The sequence below is a fragment of the Bos indicus x Bos taurus genome, chromosome 24 (assembly GCF_003369695.1).
Source record: "Bos indicus x Bos taurus breed Angus x Brahman F1 hybrid chromosome 24, Bos_hybrid_MaternalHap_v2.0, whole genome shotgun sequence".
In the NCBI taxonomy this organism is placed as follows: Eukaryota; Metazoa; Chordata; class Mammalia; order Artiodactyla; family Bovidae; genus Bos; species Bos indicus x Bos taurus.
The window spans coordinates 49,251,469-49,279,400 of NC_040099.1; the positions used below are offsets into that span (position 1 = coordinate 49,251,469).

The following is a 27,932-nucleotide window of genomic DNA, read 5'->3' on the forward strand; positions in this document are numbered from 1 at the left end:
TTCAAGCTCAGCAGCAACCATTCACCTATTCCCATAGATCCTCTTCCCTCCCACCTCCAGTTCCTCTCTTGAGCCCTCAATTGATCCGCCCAAAGCCAGGGTCCCTCTGAAAGGGTGCTCTAAACACACACACACACACACATACAGTCAGGGTCCCTCTGAAAGGGTGCTCTAAACACACACACACATACACACACGCACTTTCTTCCGGGGTCCCTCTTCCACCGTCTACACACACGTTTTCATCTCTTTCAGCACACTTTCTCTCTACACATCTCTCCCTCCAACCTTCCCCTCTTCTAAGGATTCTACTCAACCTCCCCCTTAGCAAGTCTACCCTGAGCACTCCTCTGCTGGCACTATTACAATCATCCCAGTACTTCCCTGTATTTCAGTACTATCATCCTATCAACTCTGTTAACCCAGTACTGTTCACCAACACTCGACGAGCTAACTTCCCACCCTCTCACCTTTCAGTTAAAACACAATCACTAGTTGCCAGGGAGTGAGGGAGTGGAAAATAAGGAGTGACTTCTAATGGGTACAGGTTTCGTTTTTGGGTGACAGAAATGTTCTGAAATTAAGATAGCTGCACAACCCCGTGACTATGCTTTTTAAAATACAGTGACTTAAAAAAAACAACAACACTGAGTTATACTTTGATAATACTCTTAAAGGGTGAATTTTATGGTATGTAAATTGCATCGCAAAAATTTGCCCCCCCTCCCAAAAGGCAATATTATTGCTCGGCTGCCCATCACAGGCCCACCGGTCACCTCAATCCCACCCCCTCATCACCGACTTGTTCTTCGGTGGCCCACACGGACTGAGGCCCGCCCCCACCCACTCGCTTGGTTAACACACCCCCTCACTCCTCGGCGCCGAGTGCCACTGAACCCTGGATGCGGGGGGCGGCTCTTGCGGCCCAGGCACAGCCCCTGCACGGCCGGGGGACTCTTTTGGCCAGCCCCGGCCGGGGGAGGGGAGGCTGCTCCCAAAGCCGCTCTGACGAGGGGCTGGCGGCCCCGCCCGGCTTCCAGGGTCGCGCGGCCGGGGGGCGGCGCCACAGCCCACCTGCCTCAGCCGGCGGGGAGATCCGCTTTCAGCGCACGGACAGACGGTTGGGTAACAGCGGGGACACGACGAGCCTCGGTCACCGCCGCAGCCGGGGTGGCGCACGCCGCCTCAAGCCTCCATGTTTCCCACGTCTCCACGGCTCCGGCTCCGGCTCCTCTGCTCGGCTCCGGCCCGGGCAGCGTCGAGGCGGAGGCCCGGAGGCGGGGACTGAAGAGAGAAGCAAGCGGGGAACGCCGCTGGGGGCCGAACGGCCCAGCGCGCGCCCGCTGGCGGTCACGTGGCATGCGGCGCGCGGGCTTCTGGGAACTGTAGTCCTGAGCGGGGGGCGTTAGGCGTTTCTCCGCCCGCCTGCGCTTCCAGGGTAACGGCAAAGCCACGTGGCGAAACCGAGACACTGCTTGACTTTCTCACCCTAGTGCTGACGTCCTGGCTTACCCCGCAGCGTTTGTGCTGGGATCTTACGTTTATTAAAGGCCCCTGTTCATTCCAATCCAATAGTCACCTTAGAATCAAGCAGTTCCTTGGAGGACTCTGAAGAATTTGGGAAATAGGGAAATAGTGTTCGATGGAGCTCGGGTAGCAGGAACAGCTTACCATCCTGTCAGAAAGAACAGGTCCGACATAACAGAGTGTCGATATGGTGCAGCGGCAAAAGCATGGAATTTGTAGTCAGATAAGCTGAGGTTACCAGACTGATGTCACTGAGCCTTTAGTTCACCTCTCCAGCCAGTTTTCTCATATAAAATATGTATACAAGACCATGATTATACTTCCCATACAGAACGCTTGTCGATGGCATGATAGTAATTAACTCAGATTATGGATTGTTTTCTATGTGCTGTCCAATACTTAATTTCTTCAAATAACGCTGTGAGATAGGTAACTGTTATTTCCTTAATATAAATAGTATATGCCAATATACTGAAGTATATTGAAGTATTATAGAGGTCTTATATATACTTTTCCAGCTTTTATTGCCAGCAGGTTCTCTGAATTTGCAGAATTACTACAAAAAATAAACTAAAATATAAGATACCTGGGAGCCTAGCTAAAAAGAAGTGGACATGGCTATGCAACCGTTGTAAATAATGCTATGGCTACCGTGTTCATGATACATGGAGTAGAAACAGTATGTATGGTATTATTTCATATAAATATAATTTATTTTTGAAAATTGGATAATAAATTATGTTTATAATACTTATGTATGTACTCCCAAGGGGGGAGAGGCTAAAAGAATTTTAACAGTTATTCTCTTTGGGGAATAAGAGCATGTATGATTAAAAATAGTTTTTTTCATATGTGTTTTCTAATTTTTCTGTAACATATATATGAATTACATGATAATTAAATTCATGAAGCAAAAAGAGAATCAAGCGCCAAAATAAACCTCAAAGTACTTTAGAATTTTGCCTGTACAAAAAGTACACAGTCTGTTCTACCCCAGAATGACCTAGCAACGATTGTGAGCATCTCTTCAGAACTGACTTATAGACCAAGAGGAAACTTATTCTATTCGAGGCAATCCTGTCTGTGAGATTTAATATCCTCTCCTTTTTGTATTTTTTGGATAGCTTAAAATAAAAGTTTCACTAGAAACCAGTGTTCCTAGGCACTTGTCATAATGTTGCTAAGCAAACATGATAAATCAAAGAATAATAATAGGAGTGGTTTTCACAATATATAATGCATGAGTTGGAGTAGCAGTCTTTTGAAAACTACTTATTGTGTTTGTAATGTGCAAAGTATCATCCTTGGTCACCGACTTTCAATACTGCCTGCACAAATAGCACAATAACTTTGACTGACTTGACTATTTCAGTGTCCAGTTAGTGCAGAAGCACTAACAAGAAAGCCATAAAAAACCTCACACTAAATGCAATGGGTATCTTGGATTGGATCCTGGAATCAAAAACAACAATAGTGGGAAAACTGATGAAATCCAGATAAAGTCTGGACTTTTGTTGAGGATAACCTATGTTAATTTCTTAGTTTTGACTAATGTGTGATGGTTAAGTAAGATACTAACATTTAAGGGAACTGGGCAGAGGATATTCTGAAACTATTTGTACCTTGCAATTCTTCTCTAAATTAAAATTATTCCATGTGGCAGCTTAAATAATGGCCACCTAGAAGATGTCCACATCCTAATCCCCAAAATTTATGAAGATACTAGGTTACATGGCAAAGGGGAATTAAGGTTACGGATAACATTAAGGTTGCTAGTCAGATGACCTTAAAATAGAGAGATTATCCCTTATTTATCAGAGTGGGCCCATTGTGATCACAAAAGTAGAAAGTGAGAGGGAGACAGAAAAAGTGAGTCATAAATATGGCTCTGGCAGAAGATCAAGTGATTCAACGTAAGGATCAGGCATTGCTGGCTTCGAAAATGATGAGAGACAGGATGTGGGAGTGACCTCCAGAATCTGGAAAAGGCAAGGAAACAGATTATCCCCTGAGCCTTCAGAGGAGAACACAGTCTTGCCGATACCTTGATTTTATCTCAGTGAGACTGAGTCAGACTTTTCACCCACAGAACTGTAAGATAATACATTTTTTTTTGTTGTTTTAAGCCACTAGATGTGTTATAATTTTTTTGTAGCAGTGGTAGAAAACAAATACGCTCAAAAGTTTTAAAGTATAAATAAAAGAAAACTCACAGGAATTCCCTGGTGGTCCAGTGGTCTGAGACCTGGGCTTTCACTGCCATGAACCTGGGTTTAATCCCTGGTCAGGGAACTAAGATTCCCACAAGCCGTGCAGTGAATCAAAAAAAAAAAAAAAAAAAAACCAATAAATAAATAAAAATAAATTTAAAAGAAAACTCTCTAATGGCTACCTATCTTGCCAACACACTCCCAGTTTGGGACTGTACAAATACCCATGCTACTTAGAAAGTAACTATAAAACAGAAAACGCACAGGGCTTCCCTGGTGGCTCGGGGGTAAAGAATCTGCCTGCCAATGCAGGAGACACAGGTTTAATCCCTGATCCGGGAAGATCCCACATGCTGGGGAGCAACTAAGACCATGCGTCACAGCTATTGAGCCTGTGCTCTAGAACTCGGGAGCCACAGCTACGGAGCCACTTTCTGCAACTACTGAAGCCCTCGAGCCCTAGGACCCAGGCTCGGCAACGAGAGAAGCCACCGCAATGAGAAGCCCAAGCACCGCAATTAGAGAGTAGCCCTTAGTTCCCTGATAAGGGACTGAACCAAGGACCCAGCAGTGAAAACACAGAGCCCTAACCACTGGATCACCAGGGAAGTTCTCATCAACATCGTACGAATAAAATGTATACCTGCAAAATTGAAATTTCCTTTAGCGTTAAAACAAATAGAACTGAACCAAACCAACAACAAAAAATTATTCCACCATGGTCCTTCAGTAGTAAATGGTTTCTAATATGATCAAATAAATGGCTATGGAATGATGGAACTTTTCCTAGGTTTACCCAAAGAATGAAATATACTGCAAATCTCAAAATGAGATTATTCTGTAAGCCTGATTTTCTCTGAAGCTCTAAACATGATTCCCTCCTTCCATCTCCATTAATCAGACCATGTCCCTCGCCTGCTAAAAGACTTCCAGTGGCTTCTCACCTCATTCTGAATCAAAACCACTGGGGCTTCCCTGAAGGCTCAGTGGTAAAGCACCTACCTGCCAATGCAGGAGGAGACATGGTTCCAGCTCTGATTCCCACATGCTATGGGGCAACTAAGCCCGTGCCCCACAACTGTGGAGCCTGTGCTCTAGAGCCCAGAAACTGCAAACACTGACGCCTTCGCACCCTTGAGCCACAGAAGCCACAGAGCAACATGGGAAGCCACCGCAGTGAGGAGCCCGCACACTGCAACCAGAGAGTAGCCCCAGCTCTCCAAAAACAGAAAAGCCCTTGCGGTGACAAAGACCCAGTGCAGCCAAAAAATAAATAAATACTTTTTTTAATCCAATAGTATTTAATGGCCTACAAGATGCCTCAATCCCAACCCCATCCCACCCCTCTAATTAATCTCACCTCCACTTGCCTCTGTCAGACCTAATTGGAAGGGCCTCCTTACAGGTACTCCTAGCACACTCGCAGGTCAGGACCTAAGGTACCTACTGTTCCCTCTGCTTGGACCACTCTTTCCCCTTTTTTTTAGTAAAGAATATTTTACTGCATGCCATATAAATTCCGGACATGGCTCTAGGTACTGGGATGTTACCAACTGTATAGTTTCTTGCCTTCAAGAAACTTACATTCTGGTGAAGTGAAGTGAAAGTTGCTCAGTCATGTCCGACTCTTTCTGACCCCATGGACTATATAGTCCATGGAATTCTCTAGGCCAGAATACTGGAATGGGTAGCCTTTCCCTTCTCCAGGGGATCTTCCCAACCCAGGGATCAAACCAGGTCTCCCACATTGCAGGCGGATTCTTCACCAGCTGAGCCACCAGGGAAGCCCTTGTTTCTGGTTCAGTTCAGTTCAGTCTCTCAGTCATGTCCGACTCTTTGCGACCCCATGGACTTCAGCACACCAGGCCTCCCTGTCCATCACCAACTCCCGGAGTTTACTCAAACTCATGTCCATTGAGTCAGTGATGCCATCCAACCATCTCATCCTTTGTCATCCCCTTCTCCTCCTGCCTTCAGTCTTGCCCAGCATCAGGGTCTTTTCAAATGAGTCAGCTCTTCACACCAGGTGGCCAAAGTATTGGAGTTTCAGCTTCAACATCAGTCCTTCCAATGAACATTCAGGACTGATCTCCTTCAGAATGGATTGGTTGGATCTCCTTGCAACCTCAAGTCTCCTCAAGGGACTCTCAAGAGTCTTCTCCAACACCACAGTTCAAAAGTATCAACTCTTTGGCACTCAGGTAGAAGACCATTAAATAAGTAAAACAAATTATAATTAATTTAGACCACTGTGAAGACTTTCTCCCTTATCTCCTCCAAGACTGGTCAAATGGGATATTGTCCACCCTGCATAAAACAGGGACGCCTCCCAACCCTCACCTCCTGTCCCCTACTCCAGCACTATCCATCCTTTCCCCCTCCATTTTTCGGCACCGCTTTTATTCACCCCTTGACACATTGTAGAGTTATCTGTTTATTTGCCTCCTTGCTACTGGAATGTAAATTTCCTAAAGAAGGGACTTTCTGTTTATTGGCATAGTCCAAGGCTCCCATAGGCACTTAGTAAACCTTTTGGGGACTTTCCTGGTGGTTCAGTTGATAATCTGCCTGCAATGCAGGAGATCCAGGTTCAATCCCTGGGTGGGGAAGATCCATCCCCCACTCTCCCTCAGAGAAGGAAATGGCAACCCATTCCATTATTCTTACCTGGAAAATCCCATGAGCAGAGGAGCCTGGTGGGCTACAGTCTGTGGGGTCGTGAAGAGTCAGACAGTACTTAGCAATTAAGCCGACACCACCACCAAACTTTTTTAAAATTAATTAATAAACCATTTCACCAGGTGCTATGGATTGAATTATACTCCCCCTGTCAAAAAAAAATTCAAATGGTAAAGTTCTAAATTCTAGTACCTTAAAATGTGACCTTATTTGAAGATACAATCTTTACAGAGGCAATCAAATTAAAATGAACCCACTAGAGGGACTCCCCTGGTGGTCCAGTGGCTAAGACTGCACACTCTCAATGCAGGGGGCCTGGGTTTGATCGCTGGTCAGGGAAATAGATCCCAGACACTGCCATGAAGCGTCCACATGCCTCAACTAAAAAGATCCTGTGTGCCTCAACGAAGACCCAGTGCAGCTAAATGAATAAATACTTTTTTAGAAAAATGAAGTCTCTAGGAGGAATCCTAACTCAGTATGACAGGTATCTTATAAAAGCAGAAATTTTGGCAACAGAAACACAAGGAGGATGCCATGTGAAGATAAAGGCAGATATCAGGGTTGTGTGTCTACAAGCCAAGGAACATGAAAGATGGCCAGTAAAGCCCAGAAGCTAGAGGAGAGGTATGTAACAGATCCTCTCTCACAGCCCTCAGAAGGAATCAATGTTGCAGACACCCTGATCTCTGACTTTCAGCCTCCTGAACTGTGAGACAATAAATTTCTATTGTTTAAAGACACCCAGTTTGTGCTACTTTATTATCGAAGTTTTAGCTAAAAAATCGGAGAAGGCAATGGCACCCCACTCCAGTACTCTTGCCTGGAAAATCCCATGGACAGAGGAGCCTGGTAGGCTGCAGTCCGTGGGGTCGTTAGGAGTCGGACAAGACTGAGCAACTTCACTTTCACTTTTCACTTTCACGCATTGGAGAAGGAAATGGCAACCCACTCCAGTGTTCTTGCCTGGAGAATCCCAGGGACAAGGGAGCCTAGTGGGCTGTCTTCTATGGGGTCGCACAGAGTCAGACACAACTGAAGCGACTTAGCAGCAGCAGCAGCAGAAAACTAATGTCCTGGGTAATCCATCCCTTCCCCATTGTTTGTGTGTGCAAAACTGTGTACTTGACTAAAAAATGTCACCGAAATACTAAAAGTTCAATGACAGGGGCCTGACTGAATGCATTATGACACATCCAGACAACAGAACACTGTGCCTTTAAAAAGAAGGATGTAGAAAGTTATGTAACGACGAGGAAAGACTTTTACAGCAGGTTGTTAAATGAAATTAAGCTTGACACACAATAAGTAAAACAATTTCAATGTATTTAAAGTCTGAGGAGTAGAATTGGACGGCAAATGTATTTTTCAATTTGTATGCATTTGTACAGCTTCCCAGGCGGCGCTAGTGGTGCCGATGCTAGGAGATGTGAGAGACACGGGTTCAGTCCCTGGGTTGGGAAGATCTCCCGGAGGAGGGCATGGCAATCCACTCCAGTATTCTTGCCTGGAGAATCCATGGACAAAGGAGCCTGGCAGGCTACAATCCTTGGCGTCACAAACAGTCAGACGTGACTGAAGCGACTTGGCACACACACACACAGTTTGCATATATGCCTATATTCAATATATACAAAAATAATATATGTACATATATCCAAACATATACACATGTATACACATGTAATATATCAAAATATATACGTAATTGGACCTAATTTTCATAATCTTGTAAGTGAAGTATTATTGCCTCCATTTTACCCCTGAGAAAATGTGATAAAAAAAAGAGTGTGGGGTTTTTTAAAGTTACTGAATGTTATACAACTAGATTACTCAGAATTCCGAGAACTCGCCTTCTGATATAAACAATATATAACAGCAAAATTCAAGGAGAATGGATTTTTATGGTTGTTTTATGGTAATCTAATTATGAACTTGAATTTTTATGGTGAAAGAGACGTAATGGTGGAAGGAGAGATTGTAGCTCAGAACTGAACTTTATGACTCTGGGACCAAAGAGTCTCTGGATGTCCCTGGAATTCAGGAAATCCCAGTTGGAGAACTAGACATTGTGGTCAGAAACTGACCAGCGACATCCACTGGCTGGCGAAAATATAACGAGAGCCAATAGACTTGGTCGGAAAACTATAATTCAAAATTTTTTCTATTAACTACAACAATGAACAGAAAAAGAGCTGGATAAAATCTAAAAGAACTCTATATGTCTGCATTTGGTTTCAAAACACCACTGCCCAACACAGGAACAGTTAATAGAAAAGGAAACACTAACAATTCTTAAACACCAAAACTCCCGTATAAAAGGTGAAAGTCAAATGAAAGCTACCTTGAAATCTTTTTCTCAAATCAGATTGGTGAACATTCAAAAAATTTGATAGCACACTGTTGGCAAAGATGTGGGGACTAGGCCCCATACATTGCTGGAGCCTGTGTATGTCAGCTCAGCCAACAGTGTGACAATATTTTCAAAATTATGAAGCACATACCCTTTGACATTGCAACATACGTTTCTAGAAATCTATTTTACAAATATGAGTGTACACTCAAGGGAATTTCCTGGCTGTCCAGTGGTTAGGTGTCTGTACTTCTGCTGCAGGAGGCATGGGTTTGATCCCTGGTCTGGGAACTATGATCCCATATACCCTATGGTGGGGCCAAAAAAAAAAGTGTACATAAATAAAATAATTTATATGCAAAATATTTACTGTAGTGGGTTTTTTGATAATTTACAAAACATTTTTATTGCAATTAACAAACAGAATTTACTATCTTAACCATTTAAAAAACGTACATTCCTGTAGTATTAAATACATTTATATTGTTGTTTAACTGTCCCCAACACCTGTCTCCAAAACTTTTTCATCTTCCCCAGCTGAAACTCAGCACCCATTAAACACTACCTCCCTTTCCCCACTGCTCCTAACCCACCAATGGCAACCATTTGCTACTTTCTGTCGCTGTGACTTTGACTATTTTAGGTACCTCATATGGAATCATACAGCATTTGTCTTTTGGGGACTGGCTTATTTCATTTAGCATAATGTCCGAAAGGTTCATCCATGTTGCAGCACGAGTCAGGATCTCCCTTCTTTATAAGGCTGAGCAGTATTATCATATTGGTTTCCTTCTATTTCTAGATTGTTGAGTGTTTTATCATAAAAAGATGTTGAATTTTATCAAATGCTTTCTCTTCATTATATGAAATGATGATGTCGAGTTTTTTCCCCTTTATTCTGTTAAGGTGGTATATTACACTGAGCAATTTTTGTGTGTTGAACCGTTCTTTTTTAAAAATTTATTTTTAATTGGAGGATAATTGCTTGACAGTCTTGTGTTGGTTTCTGCCCTACAACAACATGATGAAGCATTCTTGCATCCCAGGAATAAAGCCCACTTGCTTGTGGTATATAATCCTTTCAATATGCTGTTGAATTTAATTTTCTAGTACTTTGTTGAGAATTTTTGAATCTATATAAACCAGAGATATTGATCTGTTTGTTTCTTTCTCTCTCTCTCTCTCTCTTTTTTTTTTTTGTAATGGCTCTGACATTAGGGCAAGGCAAAACTCATAGAATGAGTTAAGAAGTATTACCTCCTCTTCAATTTTTTGGGAAAGTTTGAGAATGATTGGTGTTAATTCTTCTTTAGATGTTATGATAGAACTCACTTGTGAAGCAGCCATTAGGTCTAGGGATTTTCTTTGTTAGGAGATTTTTGATTACGGAGTCAACCTCTTTACTAGTCATAGATCAATCAGGATATCTATTTCTTCAAGATTCAGTTTTGGTAGGTTTTGTGTTTCTAGGAATTTGTCTATTTCATCGAGATTATCCATTTTGTTTATGTACAGTTGCTCATAGTACTCTTATAATCTTTCTTATTTTCTGTTGCATAGATTGTAATGTTTCACTTATGATTTTAGTAATTTGACTCTTCTCTCTCTTTTTCTTAGGCAATGTAGATAAAAATGTGTCAGTTTTGTTGATCTTTTTGAAGAACCATGGCTTGGTTTCGTTGATTTTCTCTATCACTTTTCAATTCCCTATTTCATTTAATCACTGCCTTTAATCTTTACTATTTCCTTCCCTCTGCTAGCTTTGGGTTTAGTTTGCTCTTTTTTTCCTAGTTCCTTAAATTGTAATGTTGATTTGAGATCTTTCTTCTTCTTAAATATAAACATGTGTAACTATAAATTTCTCACTTAGCACTGCTTTCATTGTGTCCCTTAAGTTTTGTTACATGGTGTTTTTATTTTCATTTGTCTCAAGAGTGTTTTGGAGGGGAGGGCACACCATGCAGCTTGGGAATCTTGATTCCTCCACCAGCAGTTGAACTCACACCCTTGGCAGTGAAAGCTTGGAATTCTAACCATTGGACCACCAGGGAATTCCCTCAAGATATTTTCTGATTTCCCTGGTGAATTCTTTTATCCACTAGTTGTTTATGAGTGTGTCTTTTAGGGACTTCCTTGGCAGTCCAGTAGTTAAGACTCTGCCCTTCCAACGCAAGTGCCACGGGTTCAATCCCTGGTTGGTGAACTAAGACCCACATGCCACTTGGCATGGGCAAAAATTTTTACAAAGTGTGGTTTTTAATTTCCAAAGATTTGTGAGTTTTCCAGTTGTCCTTCTGCTATTGATTTCTAACTTCCTTTCAGTGTGGTCAGAGAGGATACTCTACATGATATTACCTTTTAAATCTATTGAGACAATTTATGGCTTAACATAAGCTTCTTGTTATATGAGAATGACCCATGTGCACGTGCGAAGAATGTGTACCCTGTTGTTTTTGAGTAAAGTTTTCTGCATGTATCTGTTAGAACCAGTTGGTTGGTCAACTGGTTGGCTCAATGCATTGGTCAAGTCCTCTATGTCCTTACTTACCTTCTCTCTGGCGGTTCTATCCATCAGTGAGAGAGCTGTATTGAAGTATCCAACTATTATTATAAACTATCTCTTTTCTCCTTTCAACTTTGCCCATTTTTGCTTCCTATATTTTGATAATCTGTTATTAAGTGTGATTATACATTTTTTGGTAATGTTAAAAGAGAAAAGGCAATCTAATAGCCACTGATCTTCAAGATACACGTACTCTTTTTAAGTTAGTTCAGTTCAGTCGCTCAGTCGTGTCCGACTCTGCAACCCCATGGACTGCAACACGCCAGTCTTCCCTGTCTTTGACCATCTCCTGGAGCTTGCTCAAACTCATGTCCATTGAGTTGGTGATGCCATCCAACCATCTCATCCCCTGTTGTCCCCTTCTCCTGCCTTCAGTCTTTCTCAGCATTAAGGTATTTTCCAATGAGTCAGTTCTTTGTATCAGGTGGCCAAAGCATTGGAACTTCAGCTTCAGCATCAGTCCTTCCAATGAATATTAAGGATCGATTTCCTTTAGGATTGACTGCCTTGATCTCCTTGCAGTCCAAGGGACCCTCAAGAGTCTTCTCCAACACCACAGTTCAAAGGCATCAATTCTTCAGCACTCAGCCTTCTTTATAGTCCAACTCTCATATCCATACATGACTACTGGAAAAAAAATAGCTTTGACTAGATGAACTTTGTTGGCGAAATAGTGTCTCTGTTTTTTAATATGCTGTCCAGGTTTGTCATAGTTTTTCTTCCAAGGAGCAAACATCTTTTAATTTCATGGCTACAGTCACCATCATCATGGCTGCAGTGATTTTGGAACCCAAGAAAATAAAATCTGTCACTGTTTCCATTGTTTCCCCATCTATCTGCCATGAAGTGATGGGACTGGATGCCATGATATACTTTTAAGATATACTTTTAATCAAAAGAAGAAAACTAAGCAGAGTATTTTGTATGTTCCTTTTGACTTAGAGAAAGTAAATACATACCTATGTGTGTATTTGCTTACACCTTAAAAAAATAACTCTGGAAGAAACTGGTAAACCTGACAGCCTCTTAGGAGGTGAACTGGGTTCCTGGGAACCAGGACAGGAGGAAGAAATCTCTGTGTGCAGTCTTATAACTTGTGAATTTTGTACCTCATGAACGTATCACCTATTCCAAAAAGAAAAGTATGATTAAAGATTTTTAAATGCTATAGACTGAAAACTATTAAAAAATGGGTAGGTTATGGCTCAAATTAAAGTTATCCCAGAAGGTATTAGAAACTATAAATTCATTAAGTAGAGCAGGCTACTAAAAGAGCTTGCCTGTACTCTAGAAAACTCAGATTAGATATGATGGAGAAAAGGGGAAAGAGCTGGGACTAATTATTCAGTTGTTAGTCTGTTTAGATTCTTTTCCAAAGTATTTAAAGTGACTTGCAAACACATGGAATACAAAATTCAGAACATTAAAAGCAGGAGGAGGGACTTCACTGCTGGTCCAGTGCTTAAGAATCTGCCTTGCAATGCAGGGGACACAGGTTCAATCCCTGCTCCATGAACTAAGATTCCACATGCCAACTAGACAGAAGACCACGTGCTGCAACACAAGATCCCATGTAAAAAAGCTACAACCAAGACATAACGCAGCGAAATATATAATTATTAAAAAAAAAAAACAACAGGAGGTAAAGAAGGGCTGGGTCATAAAGTGGAACCAAATAGGTAGACCAGAGGTCTCTCAAAACCTCCTAAATTGAATCTTGTATAACTACCAGTTTACAAAGTCCGAAAGTGCAGCTTTCCTGTGGAGCAAGTTGGAACAGATTCCACCTGTGAACAAATCTTCACCTGGAGGGTGCTGTCTCTCTTCTTAGAAACTAAAGGGCCTAAAAAGACCTCTGCCTATTAGAAGGCCTCCACAAGCAGTATCAAAACTATCTCTAGATTATTGTTTCAAGCCTGTCGGTGAACAGTGCTCCCATTTCCAACTTTTCTGAAAAACGAAGAGCAGACTTTGGAGTCAGACTTGACTTTGAATTCTGGTTCCATAATTATGAGCTGAATGATTTGAGAAAGTCACTCCCCTAGTCAGTTCTTCGTTATCTCCTGTAACTGAATACCACAGACTGGGTGGCTCAAACAACAGATGCTTATTTCTCACAGTTCTGGAGGTTGGGGAGTCCAGCCTCCGGTGATCAAGACACTGGCTCATCTTGTATCTGGTAAGAACACTGTTCCTGGTTTGCTGGTGGCTCTTGTCATCATAGCCCCACATGGTGGAGAAAGATGGGCTAGTTTCTTTCTTTCCTAATATAGACACTAATCCTGTCATGGGGGCTCCACCCTCACAACCCTACCGAAACCTAATCACCTCCGAAAGACTCCACCTCCTGATATTGTCCCATTGGGGTTAGGGCTTCAATATATAAATTGGGCTTGGAGGGGGGCAGAGACAAACATGCAGCCCATAATAGTCACGTAACCTTTTTGAGACTAGTTGTCTACTGGAGACAGTAACATCCCATTCATATGTCATAGTTGCTGTGAGATAAATTAAGTAATGCATGTAGCATGCCTTTTTCTATAAATTTTAATTCACCTACATAATCCAGGTGGTAATCAACTCACATGTATGACAGCTGCCAGTTTCCGGGTGCCCCTCCTAAGGGACATATACTGTACATTAACCAGAACCAGATTATCCTGCGAAGGGCAATCAGGAGGGGGAGATGTCTCATGCCCAGTGTGAAATGGCTGACAGCACTGCTGCTGCGTCGCTTCAGTCGTGTCTGACTCTGGGCGACCCCATGGACCGCAGCCCACCAGGCTCCCCCATCCCTGGGATTTTCCAGGCAAGAACACTGGAGTGGGTTGCCATTTCCTTCTCCAATGCATGAAAGTGAAAAGTGAAAGTGAAGTCGCTCAGCCGTGTCCAACTCTTTGCGACCCAATGGACCGCAGCCCATCAGGCTCCCCTGTCCATGGGATTCTCCAGGCAAGAGTGCTGGAGTGGGGTGCCATCGCCTTCTCTGTGACAGCACCGAGGGTGCACAATGAGATTAAGGAAAGACTTGAGAGGAACTTCCGTGGTGGTCCAGTGATTAAGAACCCACCTTGCAATGCGGGGTATGTGGGTTCAATCCCTAGGCAGGGAACTAAGATCTCACATGTGGTGGAGCAGCTAAGCCCACAGGCCACAACACCTGAGCCTGAACTCCGTAACTAGAGCATCCGAGCACCCTAGTGAAAATCCCTGATGACTCAGTGAGGACCCCACGTGCCACAACTAAGACTGGATGCAGCCAGATAAATATTTTTTAAAAAAAGAGATCGAGAGAAGACTTGAGAAAAATATGATTACTGTTTTCAGACGTCATGACCCATTTATTTTTGGTGTGCCCGGGAACCAAATTAGGACCACAGGTCTGAAGTTACAACTTGCAGATTTCAGTTCCATGTAAGAACTTTTTGACAATAAGATCAATTCTAATAATTAAACATTCACATTTACAAGTTATTACGACCTATGTACTGTATTTTGTTAAAATCCCAGACAATCCTATGAGAAAGAGTTGATGTAGAAAGCTAATTTAATGGCCTGAAAAACACTTCACAATAGGTTGTGAAGTAAAATTAAGCTTCCTAGTAATGAAATGGTCTATCTGGAAGGAAAATGAGATTCTGACCACTTCATGTATTCAAGCAGAGGCTGCATTCATCCAGAGGCTGGATGAACAGATAATCAAATAAAACTGCCACTGGGAAGGGACACTGGCAATTAACCAAGTCTCTCTATTCAAGATGAGAAATCGAGACTGAGGGACCTGCGAGGACACAGACACTGACTGGCCAGCCAGTAAGCCGTGCAGAAGACTGGAATGGGCAGTCCCTTAGGCCTGTGCATGCAATGGTGATGAATTCCCTGCAATGCCAGCCTTTAGCAGTCAGATAAGACCCAGCTGCCAGAATGCTCAGAGGATGTGACTCCTCAGGTCCGGGGTGCTGACTGCCTGGCTGAGTGAGAGGTTACTCAGTTCTCAAGTCCCTCCTGCCTGTAGGAAGGCCCAGCTACACAGTTAAGTCTACAGAGTCCCTGTTCATCTTTCCTTATTTGGAGCCCTGAGGCCATGCCTTACAAAAAAGTTACTTGGACAGCCAGACCACTGCAGTTCCTAATAGTGGATAGTGGAGCTATACTCTGCTTCATGCTGGAAGAACTTAGGAGCTGGGTCATTGAGTATTTGTGTCTGCTTCCTGCTGGGGCCAAATTAGGATTTGCTGTTGTTGTTGTTCAGTCACTTAGTTGTGTCTGACTTTTTGCAACCCCATGGACTGCAGCACGCCAGGCTTCCCTGTCCTTCACCATCTCCCGGAGCTTGCTCAAACCCATGTCCACTGAGTTGGTGATGACATCCAACCATCACGTCCTCTGTGGTTCTCTTCTCCTGCTTTCAATCTTTCCCAACATCAGGGTCTTTTCTAATGAGATGGCTCTTCACATCAGGTGGCCAAAGTATTGGAGCTTCAGCATCAGTCCTTCCAATGAATATTCAGGATTGATTTCCTTTAAGATTGACTGGTTGGATCTCCTTGCAGTCCAAGAGACCCTCAAGAGTCTTCTCCAACACCACAGTTCGAAAGTATCAATTCTTCAGTGCTCAGCTTTCTTTATAGTCCAATCTCACATCCGTACATGACTACTGGAAAAACCATAGCTTTGACTATATGGACCTTTGTAGGCAAAGTCATGTCTCTGTTTTTTGATACATTGTCTAGGTTTTTCTTCCAAGGAGCAGGCATCTTTTAATTCCATGGCTGCAGTCACCATCTGCTATGATTTTGGAGCCCAAGAAAATATAAGTCTGTCACTGTTTCTATTTCTCCCATCTATTTGCCATGAAGTGATGGGACCAGATGCCATGATCTTAGATTTTTGAATGTTGAGTTTTAAGCCAGCTTTTTCACTCTCCTCTTTCACATTCATCAAGAGGCTCTTTGTTCCTCTTCACTTTCTGCGACTAGGGTGGTATCATCTGCATATCTGAGGTTATTGATATTTCTCCTGGCAATCCTGATTTTATCTTGTGCTTCATCCAGCCCAGCATTTCACATGATGTACTCTGTATACAAGTTAAATAAGCAGGGTGACAGTATTCAGCTTTGACGTACTCCTTTCCCAATTTGGGACCAGTCTGTTCCACGTCCAGTTGCATAACTGTTGCTTCTTGACCTGCATATAGTTTTCTCAGGAGACAAGTAAGGTGGTCTGGTATTCCCATCTCTTGAAAAATTTTCCAGTTTGTTGTGATCCATCCAATGGGTATTGGAAATTTAATCTCTGGTTCCTCTGCCTTTTCTAAATCCAGTTTGTACATCTGGAAGTTCTCGGTTCACGTACTGTTGAAGCCTAGCTTGAAGGATTTTGAGCATTATCTTGCTAGCACATGAAATGAGCACAATTGTGCAGTAGTTTGAATTCTTTGGCATTGCCCTTCTTTGGGATTAGAATGAAAACTGACCTTTTCCAATCCTGTGGCTACTGCTGAGTTTTCCAAATTTGCAGGCATATTGAGTGCAGCACTCTAACAGCATCATCTTTTAGGATTTGAAATAGCTCAGCTGGAATTCCATCACCTCCACTAGCTTCTCAGACAGTTGCCCTAAGTTCCTGGCCCCTGATATAAACACATCTTCTCTCAAATAACAATCAAATACTAAACTAAATGCTGCTGCAAAAGAATTTTGCAGATGTAATTAATATCCAAAATTAGTTGACCTTAATTAGGGAAATTACTTGGACCTGAAAAGTTATGACCAACCTAGATAGCATATTCAAAAGCAGAGACATTACTTTGCCAACAAATGTCCATCTAGTCAAGGCTATGGTTTTTCCAGTGGTCATGTATAGATGTGAGAGTTGGACTGTGAAGAAATCTGAGCACCTAAGAATTGATGCTTTTGAACTGTGGAGTTGGAGATGACTCTTGAGAGTCCTTTGGACTGCAAGGAGATCCAACCAGTCCATTCTAAAGGAGATCAGCCCTGGGTGTTCTTTGGAAGGAATGATGCTAAAGCTGAAACTCCAGTACTTTGGCCACCTCATGCAAAGAGTTGACTCATTGGAAAAGACTCTGATGCTGGGAGGGATTGGGGGCAGGAGGAAAAGGGGATGACAGAAGATGAGATGGCTGGATGGCATCACTGACTCGATGGACGTGAGTTTGAGTGAACTCCGGGAGATGGTGATGGACAGGGAGGCCTGGTGTGCTGCAATTCATGGGGTCGCAAAGAGTCAGACACGACTGAGCGACTTAACTGAACTGAACTGACATAGTCACATGAGCCCTTTAAAAGCATTCTCTGGTGGTCCCAGTTTAGAGTCAAAGATGTGCTCTGCCTTCCTTGGAAGAAAGCGAACATACCTACTGTGAGCTGACTAGAGGGGCCACATGCACAGGAACTACAAGGAGGCTCTAGGCGCTAAGAGTAGTTCCAGGCTGACTAGAGAAAAGTGGGAACGTAGTGCTACGCACATAAGAAAATGAATTCTGTTGGCAACCAGTGAACTTGGAAGCCCAGATGAGAACTGCAACATCCTGGTTTCAGCCTGGTGACACCCTAAGTGGACAATCCAGCCATGTCATACCCATATGGCTGACCTATAGAAAATGTGAAATAATAAACTCGTGTTGTTTTAAGCCACTAAGTTTGTGATACTTTGTTATGCAACAATAGGAAATGAAGACACCTAGGAAGTGTGAAACTTCACCCACTGAATTACAAGTCAGGAGCAGGACCTCTAGGACTGTGGATGAGCTATGCATAGATCTCGGGGCATCATTTACAATTTTTTCTGTGAATAGAACCCTTTGAAAATGGGCAGTGCACACAGCACAAGTGTACATAGCAGTCCTGCAGAAAACCCGCCCTGTTCCCACATCTGGGTTATTTTTTTTTAGGTCATTTAACCATTTTAGTAGAAATGAGAGGATGGGGTTAGGTGCATCTGAAGGTCCATATCAGCTCAATATTTGGACTATTTAAGTATACTTTGTAACTACTCCACCATACACTGCCCTTCTCAGTCATACCTTCTCAATCTAACCTCTCCCTTCACTTAAATACATCTACCAGTAGTCTTTCTTTCTTAAGGAACTGTTGCTTTATTAACAAATATGACTTTGAGGACAGAACTGCTGCTGCTAAGTCACTTCAGTCGTGTCCAACTCTATGCGACCCCATAGACGGCAGCCCACCAGGCTCCCCCATCCCTGGGATTCTCCAGGCAAGAACACTGGAGTGGGTTGCCATTTCCTTCTCCAATGCATGAAAGTGAAAGTGAAGTTGCTCAGTCATGTCCGATCCTCAGCGACCCCATGGACTGCAGCCTTCCAGGCTCCTCCATCCATGGGATTTTCCAGGCAAGAGTGCTGGAGTGGGGTGCCATTGCCTTCTCCATGAGGACAGGACTAGCTGGTGGTTATGTTGGGAGGAAACCACAAGAGAACTTCCCTTTCCACTTTTCCTTTTGACTATAAGTGAACTGGACATTGAGCTTCAGATAGCTCAAGAGGTTTAGGATCAGTGGGTAGTTCTTTTCAATCCCATCTATCTGTTGAACAGATCAACACATCAGAGGGGGTCATTTTGAGTAAGTGCTGACTCACTTGTTTCCTTGGAATGAAGCTCAATAATGAAAGAGACATGACAAAACCCAAGTCTTTCAGGAGAACCTCAAAGGACTGAGAAAACGTGTCCGTCCAAGAGACAGGAAATGCAGTTAACTAGCACAAAATCAGTTACTGCAAACTCGGTTAAGACAAAAAGCCATGCTGAGGGTGAGCAGAATCAAATCTTGAAAACAAGTCAATGTTAATTAGTCTACACTCTTCTCCACTTCTGCCCCATTATTCCCACTAAGGTCTGTCTGACAAGGGTATCAGCCACCGTGACTGCTCTGCAGGGGGTCAATATTTCAAGTCAATTTAAGGGTATGGCTTTGGAATCCTAGACTCTACACTTAGCATATATATAATATAGACTGACATGTTACTACCAAATCCAGTCCGAGGATAGATGATTTTTCAGCAACCATAAAAAGAAAAACATGGCCAAAATTGAGAATTTCTCATGAAAACAAGAAGATATCCTTTATAAATGTATTCATGTTAATGGGCTATTGTTATTTATTCCCATGTTCCTTTTCACTCTTTTGCTGTCAAAATGTCTTTTATGAAATAATGGTGATAATAAATCACATCCTTTTAATATAGACCCACTTGGCAAAACAAAATGTTGGCAACTATGTTGCAGAAAGTAGGACCCCTTCCAGGACCCGAAACCCGGCTCTTGTCTAACACTCGAAAATGAATTGTCCGAGGAGACACATGTGCTGACAAAGCAAGAGATTTTATTGGGAAAGGACACCCAGGTGGAGAGCAGTAGGGTAAGGGAACCCAGGAGAACAGCTGTCACATGGCTTGCAGTCTTGAGTTTTATGGTGATGGGATCAGTTTCTGGGTTGTCTTTAGCCAATCATTCTAACTCTGGAGTCCTTTCTGGTGGTGCATGCCTTGTTCAGCCAAGATGAATGCCAGAGAGGATTCTGGGAGGTGGTTGGACATGTGGTGTCTCATTTTGACCTTTCCCGAACTCTTCTGGTTGGAGGCTTATTAGTTCTGTGTTACCAGGACCTCCTGTCGTAAAACAACTCATGCAAATGGGTTCCTATGGTGCCTGGCCAGGGTGGGCGGTTTCAGTCAGTGTGCTTCCCCTAACTATGGATCATCCTCTTCTACTTTTTAAGAAATTTCTGGCAGCACTGGCTCTTTATTTCAGCACTCAGGCTCCAGCACTTGGGCTTAGTTGCTCTGTGGCAAGTGGAAACTTAGTTCCCTGACCAGGGATCAAACCTGCATCCCCTGCATTGCAAGGCGGATTCTAAACCACTGGACCACCAGGGAAATCCGCTCAACTTCTTAAAAAATATATATATATTTTAGTGGTATATAAAAATACAAGATTGGGAACCACTAGTCTCTCTCTCTAATGTGAGACTGCTAGAAGTAGAAATGGCCTTAGAAGACCAGCAATTCTAAGGAAGGTAGGTTTAAATGAACTCGGATGATATAGGCCATCACTTTCCAAAATTATCTATATTAACTTTATGAAATTCAGTACTGAATTAGAAAAATTGGTATGCTTCAGGAGCAATGAAGGAGTAAACCAACAGAGGAAGATGTGGGATCCAGGGAACAAGAGATGCAACACAGGAGTGGTGAAGAGAAGTCCTAAGGACTTCCCCTGCGCCCTGCACCCAGGCAGCAACTAGTCAACAGAGGAAGCATAGGGGGAGAAAAGGGAGAGGAAAAGCAGGAAAGCAATGCTCCGCGAAAGGAAACTGATCGCACTAAACTCACAAGCCAAACAGTGAGCCGTAGTCACCTGCTCATCCTATCAGTATCCCAGCAAGGAGACGATGGTACCTGCGAGATAAGGCAGTGACCCAGAGCCAGTACTAACAGATGCCATCACCCCTAGGGCCAAAGAAGCAAGGAGAGGGAGAGGTTAGTGGAAACTGGAAGGAGTCGTGTGGAGCTGGTCACCATGAGGTTCAGTGACTTCTGGCTGAGGAACACATCTGACCTGAAGACACCTTGAAGGGAAGGACCCAAGGGAAAAAATACCCTGACCTCACACCTTCCTTTACTCTCTCCCATCTCCTGCTGCAGATACCACTGGCCAAACCAACAGATCCCAGAGGTCACAGGAAGCCCGCTGATGTAGTCCGTACAGCTTTCTTGAGCAGGAGGGTAGGGTGAGGGAAGCAAAGATTTGGAGGGACAAATGGAAGACATCTAGAGCACACATAATGATATACATACTGATCAACAGGTAAAATTTTGCAAATTTTCACTCAAAATTTACAAAAATAGTATTTGGAGGATGGGTGGGAGAAGAGGGAATATAGTGTAAAATAGCTATATCTCAGTCATGGAAGAAGTCAGTAATGTTTACAGCTGATAGCTCCCAAAACTGTATACATGTATCACTTAGAAATATGAAGATAAGTCATGAGATAAAAGCAACAGCTAAATGAGTAAATCCTTTGGGGACTATGAGAATAAGGATATCATAAACCTTGCAATATTATTTGGTTTTTAATAAATGGTATGTTTAATAAAAACTATTTTTAACAAAGTTGCTAGACGCCTGTAGGAAAAGCTAATAGTGGTTACCATCTTTGGAGCCAGAATAAAGGAATGAGAGTTGAGAAAGAACATTCATTCTTCATTTAACCTGTCCTTGCATTGCTCTACTATGAACATCTGCTACTTTCACAATATAGTTTTTAATACCTTAAAAAGCAATCCAAATTAATCAACTGGATTTAGCTAACAGAAATTTATCTAATCCCTCAGGTGCGCTGGGGTAGAAAAGCTGAAACAGACTCATTTCTATCAAAGGAAGTTCAAGGTGGATCAATGACTTAACCAGACACAGTTTAACAGAGCCTCAGTTAAGATCCAGGACTTCATTGGGGACCCAAGGTGGGGAGTTCCTTCTAATTTCTCCTTGCTTCAGAGAGCACAAACATTATATAAAGATATGTCTTGTCATCTTTGAATATTTGTATATCTCAACAGTAGGGGGAAGAAGCCCAGGGATGAAAGACCATGCGGACAGGCCCAGACCAGCAAGTAACTTACCAGTCACATCACTATTGCTAAAAACCACTAATTTTAGGGTGTATTACTATGGAACAAAATAACTGACACAATCTAAATTTTTTTTAAAAAAAGAAGAAAGTATCACTGCCCCATAACTATCCTGATGCCATCACATTATTCCAATCCTGCTTTCCGAAGTGGTTAAAAATCTTGCTTTTAAATATCTAAAAGAAAAAAGAACAACAAGCTAAACTCAATATTTAATACATTTGTAGGAACAGAAGGAACAAAACAAGGATTAGAATTTTATATTACACATTAAACATTTATGTAAAAGATGCTCCATTTTTCAGAGAGGTTTCCCTATTCCTCTGTCTTTTCTATCTTCCTCAGAGCAATAAATAGTAATTACTATTCTCACAGATAAGCTACTCCTTTGAGTTGGACAGTAATTACATCTTTATTTCAAGTCATTATCATTTCCAAAAACTACTTTTCATTTGACTGCACAGTCTCACTGCAATGTTTCACAGTAAAATTACACTCCTCAAATTTGAAGAGCCTGAATAAAAAAAGCTAGAGCCCCCAAGAATTTCTAGGTACTGACTTAGTAACAGTGTCTACTGGCACAAACCTTATATATTTATTCATATTTTTAAAACTGAAATAAAAGAAATGAAAACTACTTTAATGAAAAAGGAAATCAGAAATGAGGTTGTTAAATATAACTAGCTACATTTTAAATACAAATACCAGGTATTCCCTGATTAGCATAGGTAAATGTCTAAACTGTTAATATCTAACCCAAATTCTGGTCTTGGAAAAAGATCAGAGACAATTACAAAGAAGGTGCTTCATAGTATCAGGTCCATTTTTATAACAATGAGATCCTTCGGGACAATCAGTTTAGTCTTTCTTTTTATCACACATTTCTGTTGGTCCTCTTGTTGGTAATCCATTTATGTCTGCACCCTAAAATGAAAAAACATTTTAGATATCATTACAACAAAAAGACATTATAAGAGATATTCTCTTTAAAAACACAAACTTCAGAATGAAAAACCTACTGGAAACGTGCAGGATGGCTACATTCATGCAGGTGATTGAACTGAATAATCACCAACACGAAAGAAAACACAGCTGTCTAAATATTCATTAAAAAAAGTAACTGCATTACAAGACGAAAACCTCTATGAATCTACTCATTACATCTCTTATCAAAGTTATCAATCAGAGAAACGGGCTTATTCAGAACCATCTTTTGTCCTCTGTTAGCTATTTACCACTACTCTTACCAGACAGGAAATACTGTTACTATCTTGTAAGTAGCCAATGAATAAATCAGAGGACTTATTTAAAACCTTAATTTAAAGCAAGTGTTAATCATAAATAGAAAATTCCAAACCCCTATTTTAAAAAAGAGAGAAATTTAGAATTTGGTATTTTTTTTCTTTTGAACTTTTTCTTTTATATTGGAGTAGAGCTGATTAACAATGTTGTGAGAGTTTCAGGTGGACAGTGAAGGGACTCAGCCATACATATACATGCATCCACTCTCCCCCAAAACCCCCTCGAATCCAGGCTGCCACATAACACTGAGCAGAGTTCCGTGTGCTATACAGTAGGTCCTTGTTGGTTATCCATTTAAAAATAGCAGTGTGTATACGTCCATCCCAAACTCTCTAACTCTTCTCTCTGGTGACCGTAAGTTTGTTTTGTAAGTCTGTCTCTGTTTTGTAAGTCTGTCTCTGTTTTGTAAGTTCATTTGTATCATTTATTTTTAGATTGCACATATAAGGGATATCATATGGTATTTCTCCTTCTCTGGAAATTTAAACATATTAATGAAGCTTCTGGTTCTAAGAACTTGACTTCCCAAAAGTCACGATTTTACCCTGAGTGTACCACCCCCACCCATTCAAGGCATTTTAATGCTCTTACCTTATAGTCTACTTTGCCTTTGTTTTTATCATTGGTTTCTCGTATAGCTTTCCGAGGCCACATACGGCTAACAAAGGGGGAGATCAGAGGGTATATATATGGCTCCAGGAACTTTTTGTAGACCCAGAGCAGAACTGGAATGACGATGCAGGGAATGCACACCATTGTCCCGGATGTGAGTTCCTAAACTATTGACAAACAGCAGAAAAAACAAATTAGTTCATTATAGATTAATGGCTCAAGGAATTTACCTACATTAAAATACATGAAAAGACTTATTTCTACACTGAAGGAAAAACTTAAATCACACTACAGGTACTATCGTAAAACAAGAGTCTATTCATAAAAATGATGCCATCTACAAGGGACAGGAGTTAAGAGGTGGCAGACTTGAAAATAAGAGTGAAGATAAGCCTGCCTCCAAAACTCTCCAATTTACTGTTTCACAACCATAAATTTGGTGACAAAGACAGGGCTTTCCAGGTGGCTCAGTGATAAGGAATCCGCCTATCAATGCAAGAAACATGGGTTCAGTCCCTGGGTGGGGAAGATCCCCTGGAGAAGGAGATGGCAACTCACTCTAGTATCCTTGCCTGGGAAATCCCAAGGACAGAGGAGCCTGGAGGGCTACAGTCTATGGGGTAATCCAACACTTCTTAGAACTGAGGATGAGGCAATTAAGCCCTTTACACACATCAACTCATTTAATCTTCAAAACACCTAGTGAGGTTGGGTACTCCGGCATTTCCATTTACATATAAAGAAAAGGAGTCACCAAAACATTAAGGAATTCAGAGTAATTACTGGTGAATGAGTAAGCATTGTTAAACTACGCAATTTAAAATGATTCACAATACAAGCGAGGAATGATATAGATAATCCAATCTGAAATACCGTAAATGTACATCAGGGAAGGACCACTATTTTACAAAGGATTCAGAACTGGATTCTTTAAAACAGTCCTAGTCTCGGGTGGCACGAGTGGTGGGTAAAGAACCCCCCTGCAAAGGCGGGAGACAGAAGAGACGCAGGTTGGGTCTCTTGAGTAGGCGGATCCCCTGGAGGAGGGCATGGCAACCCACTTCAGTATTTCTGCCTGGAGAATCCCATTGACAGTGGAGCCTGGCAGGCTATGGTCCACAGGGTCACAAAGAGTCAGACGCGACTGAAGCCAAGTTAGCGCACACACGTGAGAGCTAAATTAAAATAATTTAGGAATTTGCCAAAAACATTACGTTCCAAAATTTTAAAGAACATATCCTCTGGTCAAAGTAAACCAAAGAAGCATGAGTCTTTTTCAGCATTTTACAAGGAATCATTATTTTGGGCTACTAGACTTAGAATCTCATCTGAAGCGCTTCAGATTGGTTTAGGTCTTAAAAGTACCACAGCATAATAATCAAGCAGGAACCCGGGCAGCTGCCTGGATTTGAGACCTGCTTTCACTATTTTCTAGACAGTATTCCTGAGCACGTTATTTGACCAGACAGTGCCTTAATTCTTCCATGTGTAAAAAGAAGATATATATTAGTACCTATATGAAAGGGATGTAGTGTGGACTAGATAATAGGAATACAAAGCTCAGAACAGTGTCCGAATATGGTAAGTACTATTTAAGTGTTGTTACTATAAGGAAAAAAAACCCCCAAATTCAAAAGTTGTAACCTGTCCAAAGCCCACACTTTAGGTAACTAGAGCTGCCTAAAACCAGAACTCCTAATTCTGGTTTCCTAGCTAAATGCTCTTCCATTTTCCCTTCTCAAAACACACAATCATCATGTTATTCCCCTTTCTAACAAAGTTTAAAAAGCAATGAAACCCTTCAAAACAACTGGCAATGCTACCAAGCACAAGGATAATACGATGACTTGAAACCGCTCCATCATAAAGATTCACGTTTCTAACCTACTTGAAATTGTTTTAAATAAATTCTCAAAACAATTACTACTAGTTACTTCTGTCGTAATTATGGCTTAGAAAGGCCTAGAAACTGTGGCTTAGAAAGGTCCAGAGGTGGCTATGATAAATTGACAAAAAATTTTATTTACTGTCTCGAAGCCAATTCTCGAATACTACAACACAGTGAGATAAATGGATCGAAACTGTTGGAGGACAGGAATTTCTTTCATTCGACTTAGTCCAATACAATGAAACAGGAAAAAGGTGAAGCTCTATGAAAACAGGGAACAGCTGTGGAGGGGAAACGTCAGCTCCAGGAAGGAATCAGTCCTCCAGAAATCAGTCTGGAGACAAGAGAGCGGCCGAGTCAAAGGTAAGGACTGAGACAGGAGAGAAGAGAGAACGGGGGTGACGATAATAAAAAGTGATACCGACAGTTCAGGCCAGACAGCGGATCCGGAGGTAAAAAGAGGCAGGAGCGGGTGGACGCGGGCGCAGGGCAGGCAAAGGGCGAGGTGGACGGGAGGCAGGCGCGCGAGGCTGGGGGGTGGAGTACCGTGAGGGCAGGAGAGCCGCGCTGCGCACCGAGGCCGCCGCCCACGCCGCCCCGATCCCCGCAGACCACTACCCGGTTCGGCTCACCGGCCACAAATCCCACGGGCACTATCCACGCTTCCGGAAAGAGGGTCGCAGGGACGCACCGCAGCCGAGCCAATGGCACCGCAGGAGGGGCTGACAAAGGCGCGTCTGCGTCAGCCTGACGACGGACCGGACGTAACGGGGACGCCCGCCGGGGGCATGGACGACTTCCGGCGCGGCCGCAGCCGTCACTCGAGCCTGCAGGCGAGGCGGAAGCGCTCGCTTTACTAGGTACCCTGTCGCCGAGGTAGACTCAGGACGCTGCGCCCGGAGGATGGCGCGTTTGCGAGCGGCTCACCACCTGTTTGAAAGCCTGCTTCACAGCGACGGCTAGGCTGCTTTCGAATGCAGCTCTGGCTGAGCTCCTCATCCTGTTCAGTCGCTAAGTCTCCGACTTTTTGCGACCCAACGGACTGTAGCCGGACAGGATCCTGTCCGTGGGATTTCCCGGCCAAGAATTCCAGAGTGGGTTGCCACTTCCTTCCCCACTACAAGGGTCTTAAATTCCAGAGCAGGGGAAATTAACATTCAAGTCAATTTTGAGAGGGATTTATCTTACAAAAAATGGCTGTACCACTTCACTCCCACTGGGACAGCTACAATCAGCTAGTCTTTGATTGCTCCTGGGCTTCCCTGATAGCTCAGCTGGTAAAGAATCTGCCTGCAATGCGGGAGACCTGGGTTTGATCCCTGGATTGGGAAAATCACCTGGAGAAGGGAACAGCTACCCACTGCAGTATTCTGGCCTGGAGAATCCCATGGACTGTGTGGTCTGTAGGGTCGCAGTCGGACACGACTGAAACTTTCACTGATCCTACATTGCGGTAGCTCAAACAGTAAAGAACCTGCATGCGATGCAGACCAGGGTTCGATCCCTGGGTTGGAAAGTTCCTCTGGAAAAGAGAATGGCAATCCACTCCAGTATTCTTGCCTGAAGAATTCCATGGACAAAGCAGCCTGGCAAGCTACAGTCCGTGGGGTCCCAGGGTCGGACACGACTGAGCAGCTAACACACACATATTGCAGGTGGCACAGTAAATGCTACTGCTTTGGGAGTCCTGCAGCTCCTCCAATGTTCACTAAATTCAGTCCCTGGGTCAGGAGGATCCCCTGGAGGAAACCCATTCCAGTGTTCTTGATGGGATAATCCAATGGACAGAGGAGCCTGGCAGGCTGGTCCCTGAGGTTGTAAAGAAAAGCAAAGGAATGAAGCTAACACCTCATGCCACAACAAAAACCCTGAAAAAAAAAAAACATGCTAAGTCAAAGATTGTGATTTCGATAAAAAGTCCAGAACAGGCAAATCAACATAAGCTCAGGGCTGGATTGGGTTAGGACGTGACAAGTCAACCACTGTTAAGGTTCCTCTTTGGGATACTGAAAAGCCTCTAAAACCCCAGTCAGTTATGGATGCATAACTCAATACAGTAAATGCTACTTTAGTAGCAGACTTAGGGTGCCTTAAGTTCAATAAAGTAGGTGGAAAAGAGAGTC

General features: G+C 42.7%; 2 protein-coding genes across 9 annotated transcripts in view; both read right to left on the minus strand.

Annotated features, from left to right (window-relative positions):
• Positions 1-1,337, minus strand: part of DYM (dymeclin) — a 394,524-nt gene extending 393,187 nt beyond the window's left edge. Inside the window, exon 1 of one of the 3 annotated variants that reach the window (XM_027526260.1) lies at positions 1,075-1,337. The gene's annotated coding sequence lies outside the window, so the exon portion shown is untranslated. The remainder of the gene's footprint in view (positions 1-1,074) is intronic. The other 2 variants (XM_027526261.1, XM_027526262.1) reach the window with 2 other exon arrangements.
• Positions 1,338-22,207: 20,870 nt separating this feature from the next.
• C24H18orf32 (chromosome 24 C18orf32 homolog) lies at positions 22,208-26,923 on the minus strand. 6 transcript variants are annotated; one of them, XM_027525629.1, is made up of 3 exons: positions 26,442-26,923; positions 23,901-24,091; positions 22,208-22,931 (listed from the first exon to the last, which is right to left on the minus strand). In XM_027525629.1, exons 2-3 carry the CDS (start codon positions 24,063-24,065, stop codon positions 22,866-22,868), a joined length of 231 nt encoding a protein of 76 aa, XP_027381430.1. In that variant the 5' UTR covers positions 24,066-24,091; positions 26,442-26,923; the 3' UTR covers positions 22,208-22,865. The 6 variants fall into 6 exon arrangements, 5 of the variants coding, with proteins under 5 accessions (XP_027381430.1, XP_027381428.1, XP_027381429.1 ...); XM_027525627.1 differs by having other exon boundaries at positions 23,901-24,088; positions 26,442-26,616; XM_027525628.1 differs by having other exon boundaries at positions 23,901-24,088; positions 26,428-26,560.
• Positions 26,924-27,932: the final 1,009 nt, after the last annotated feature.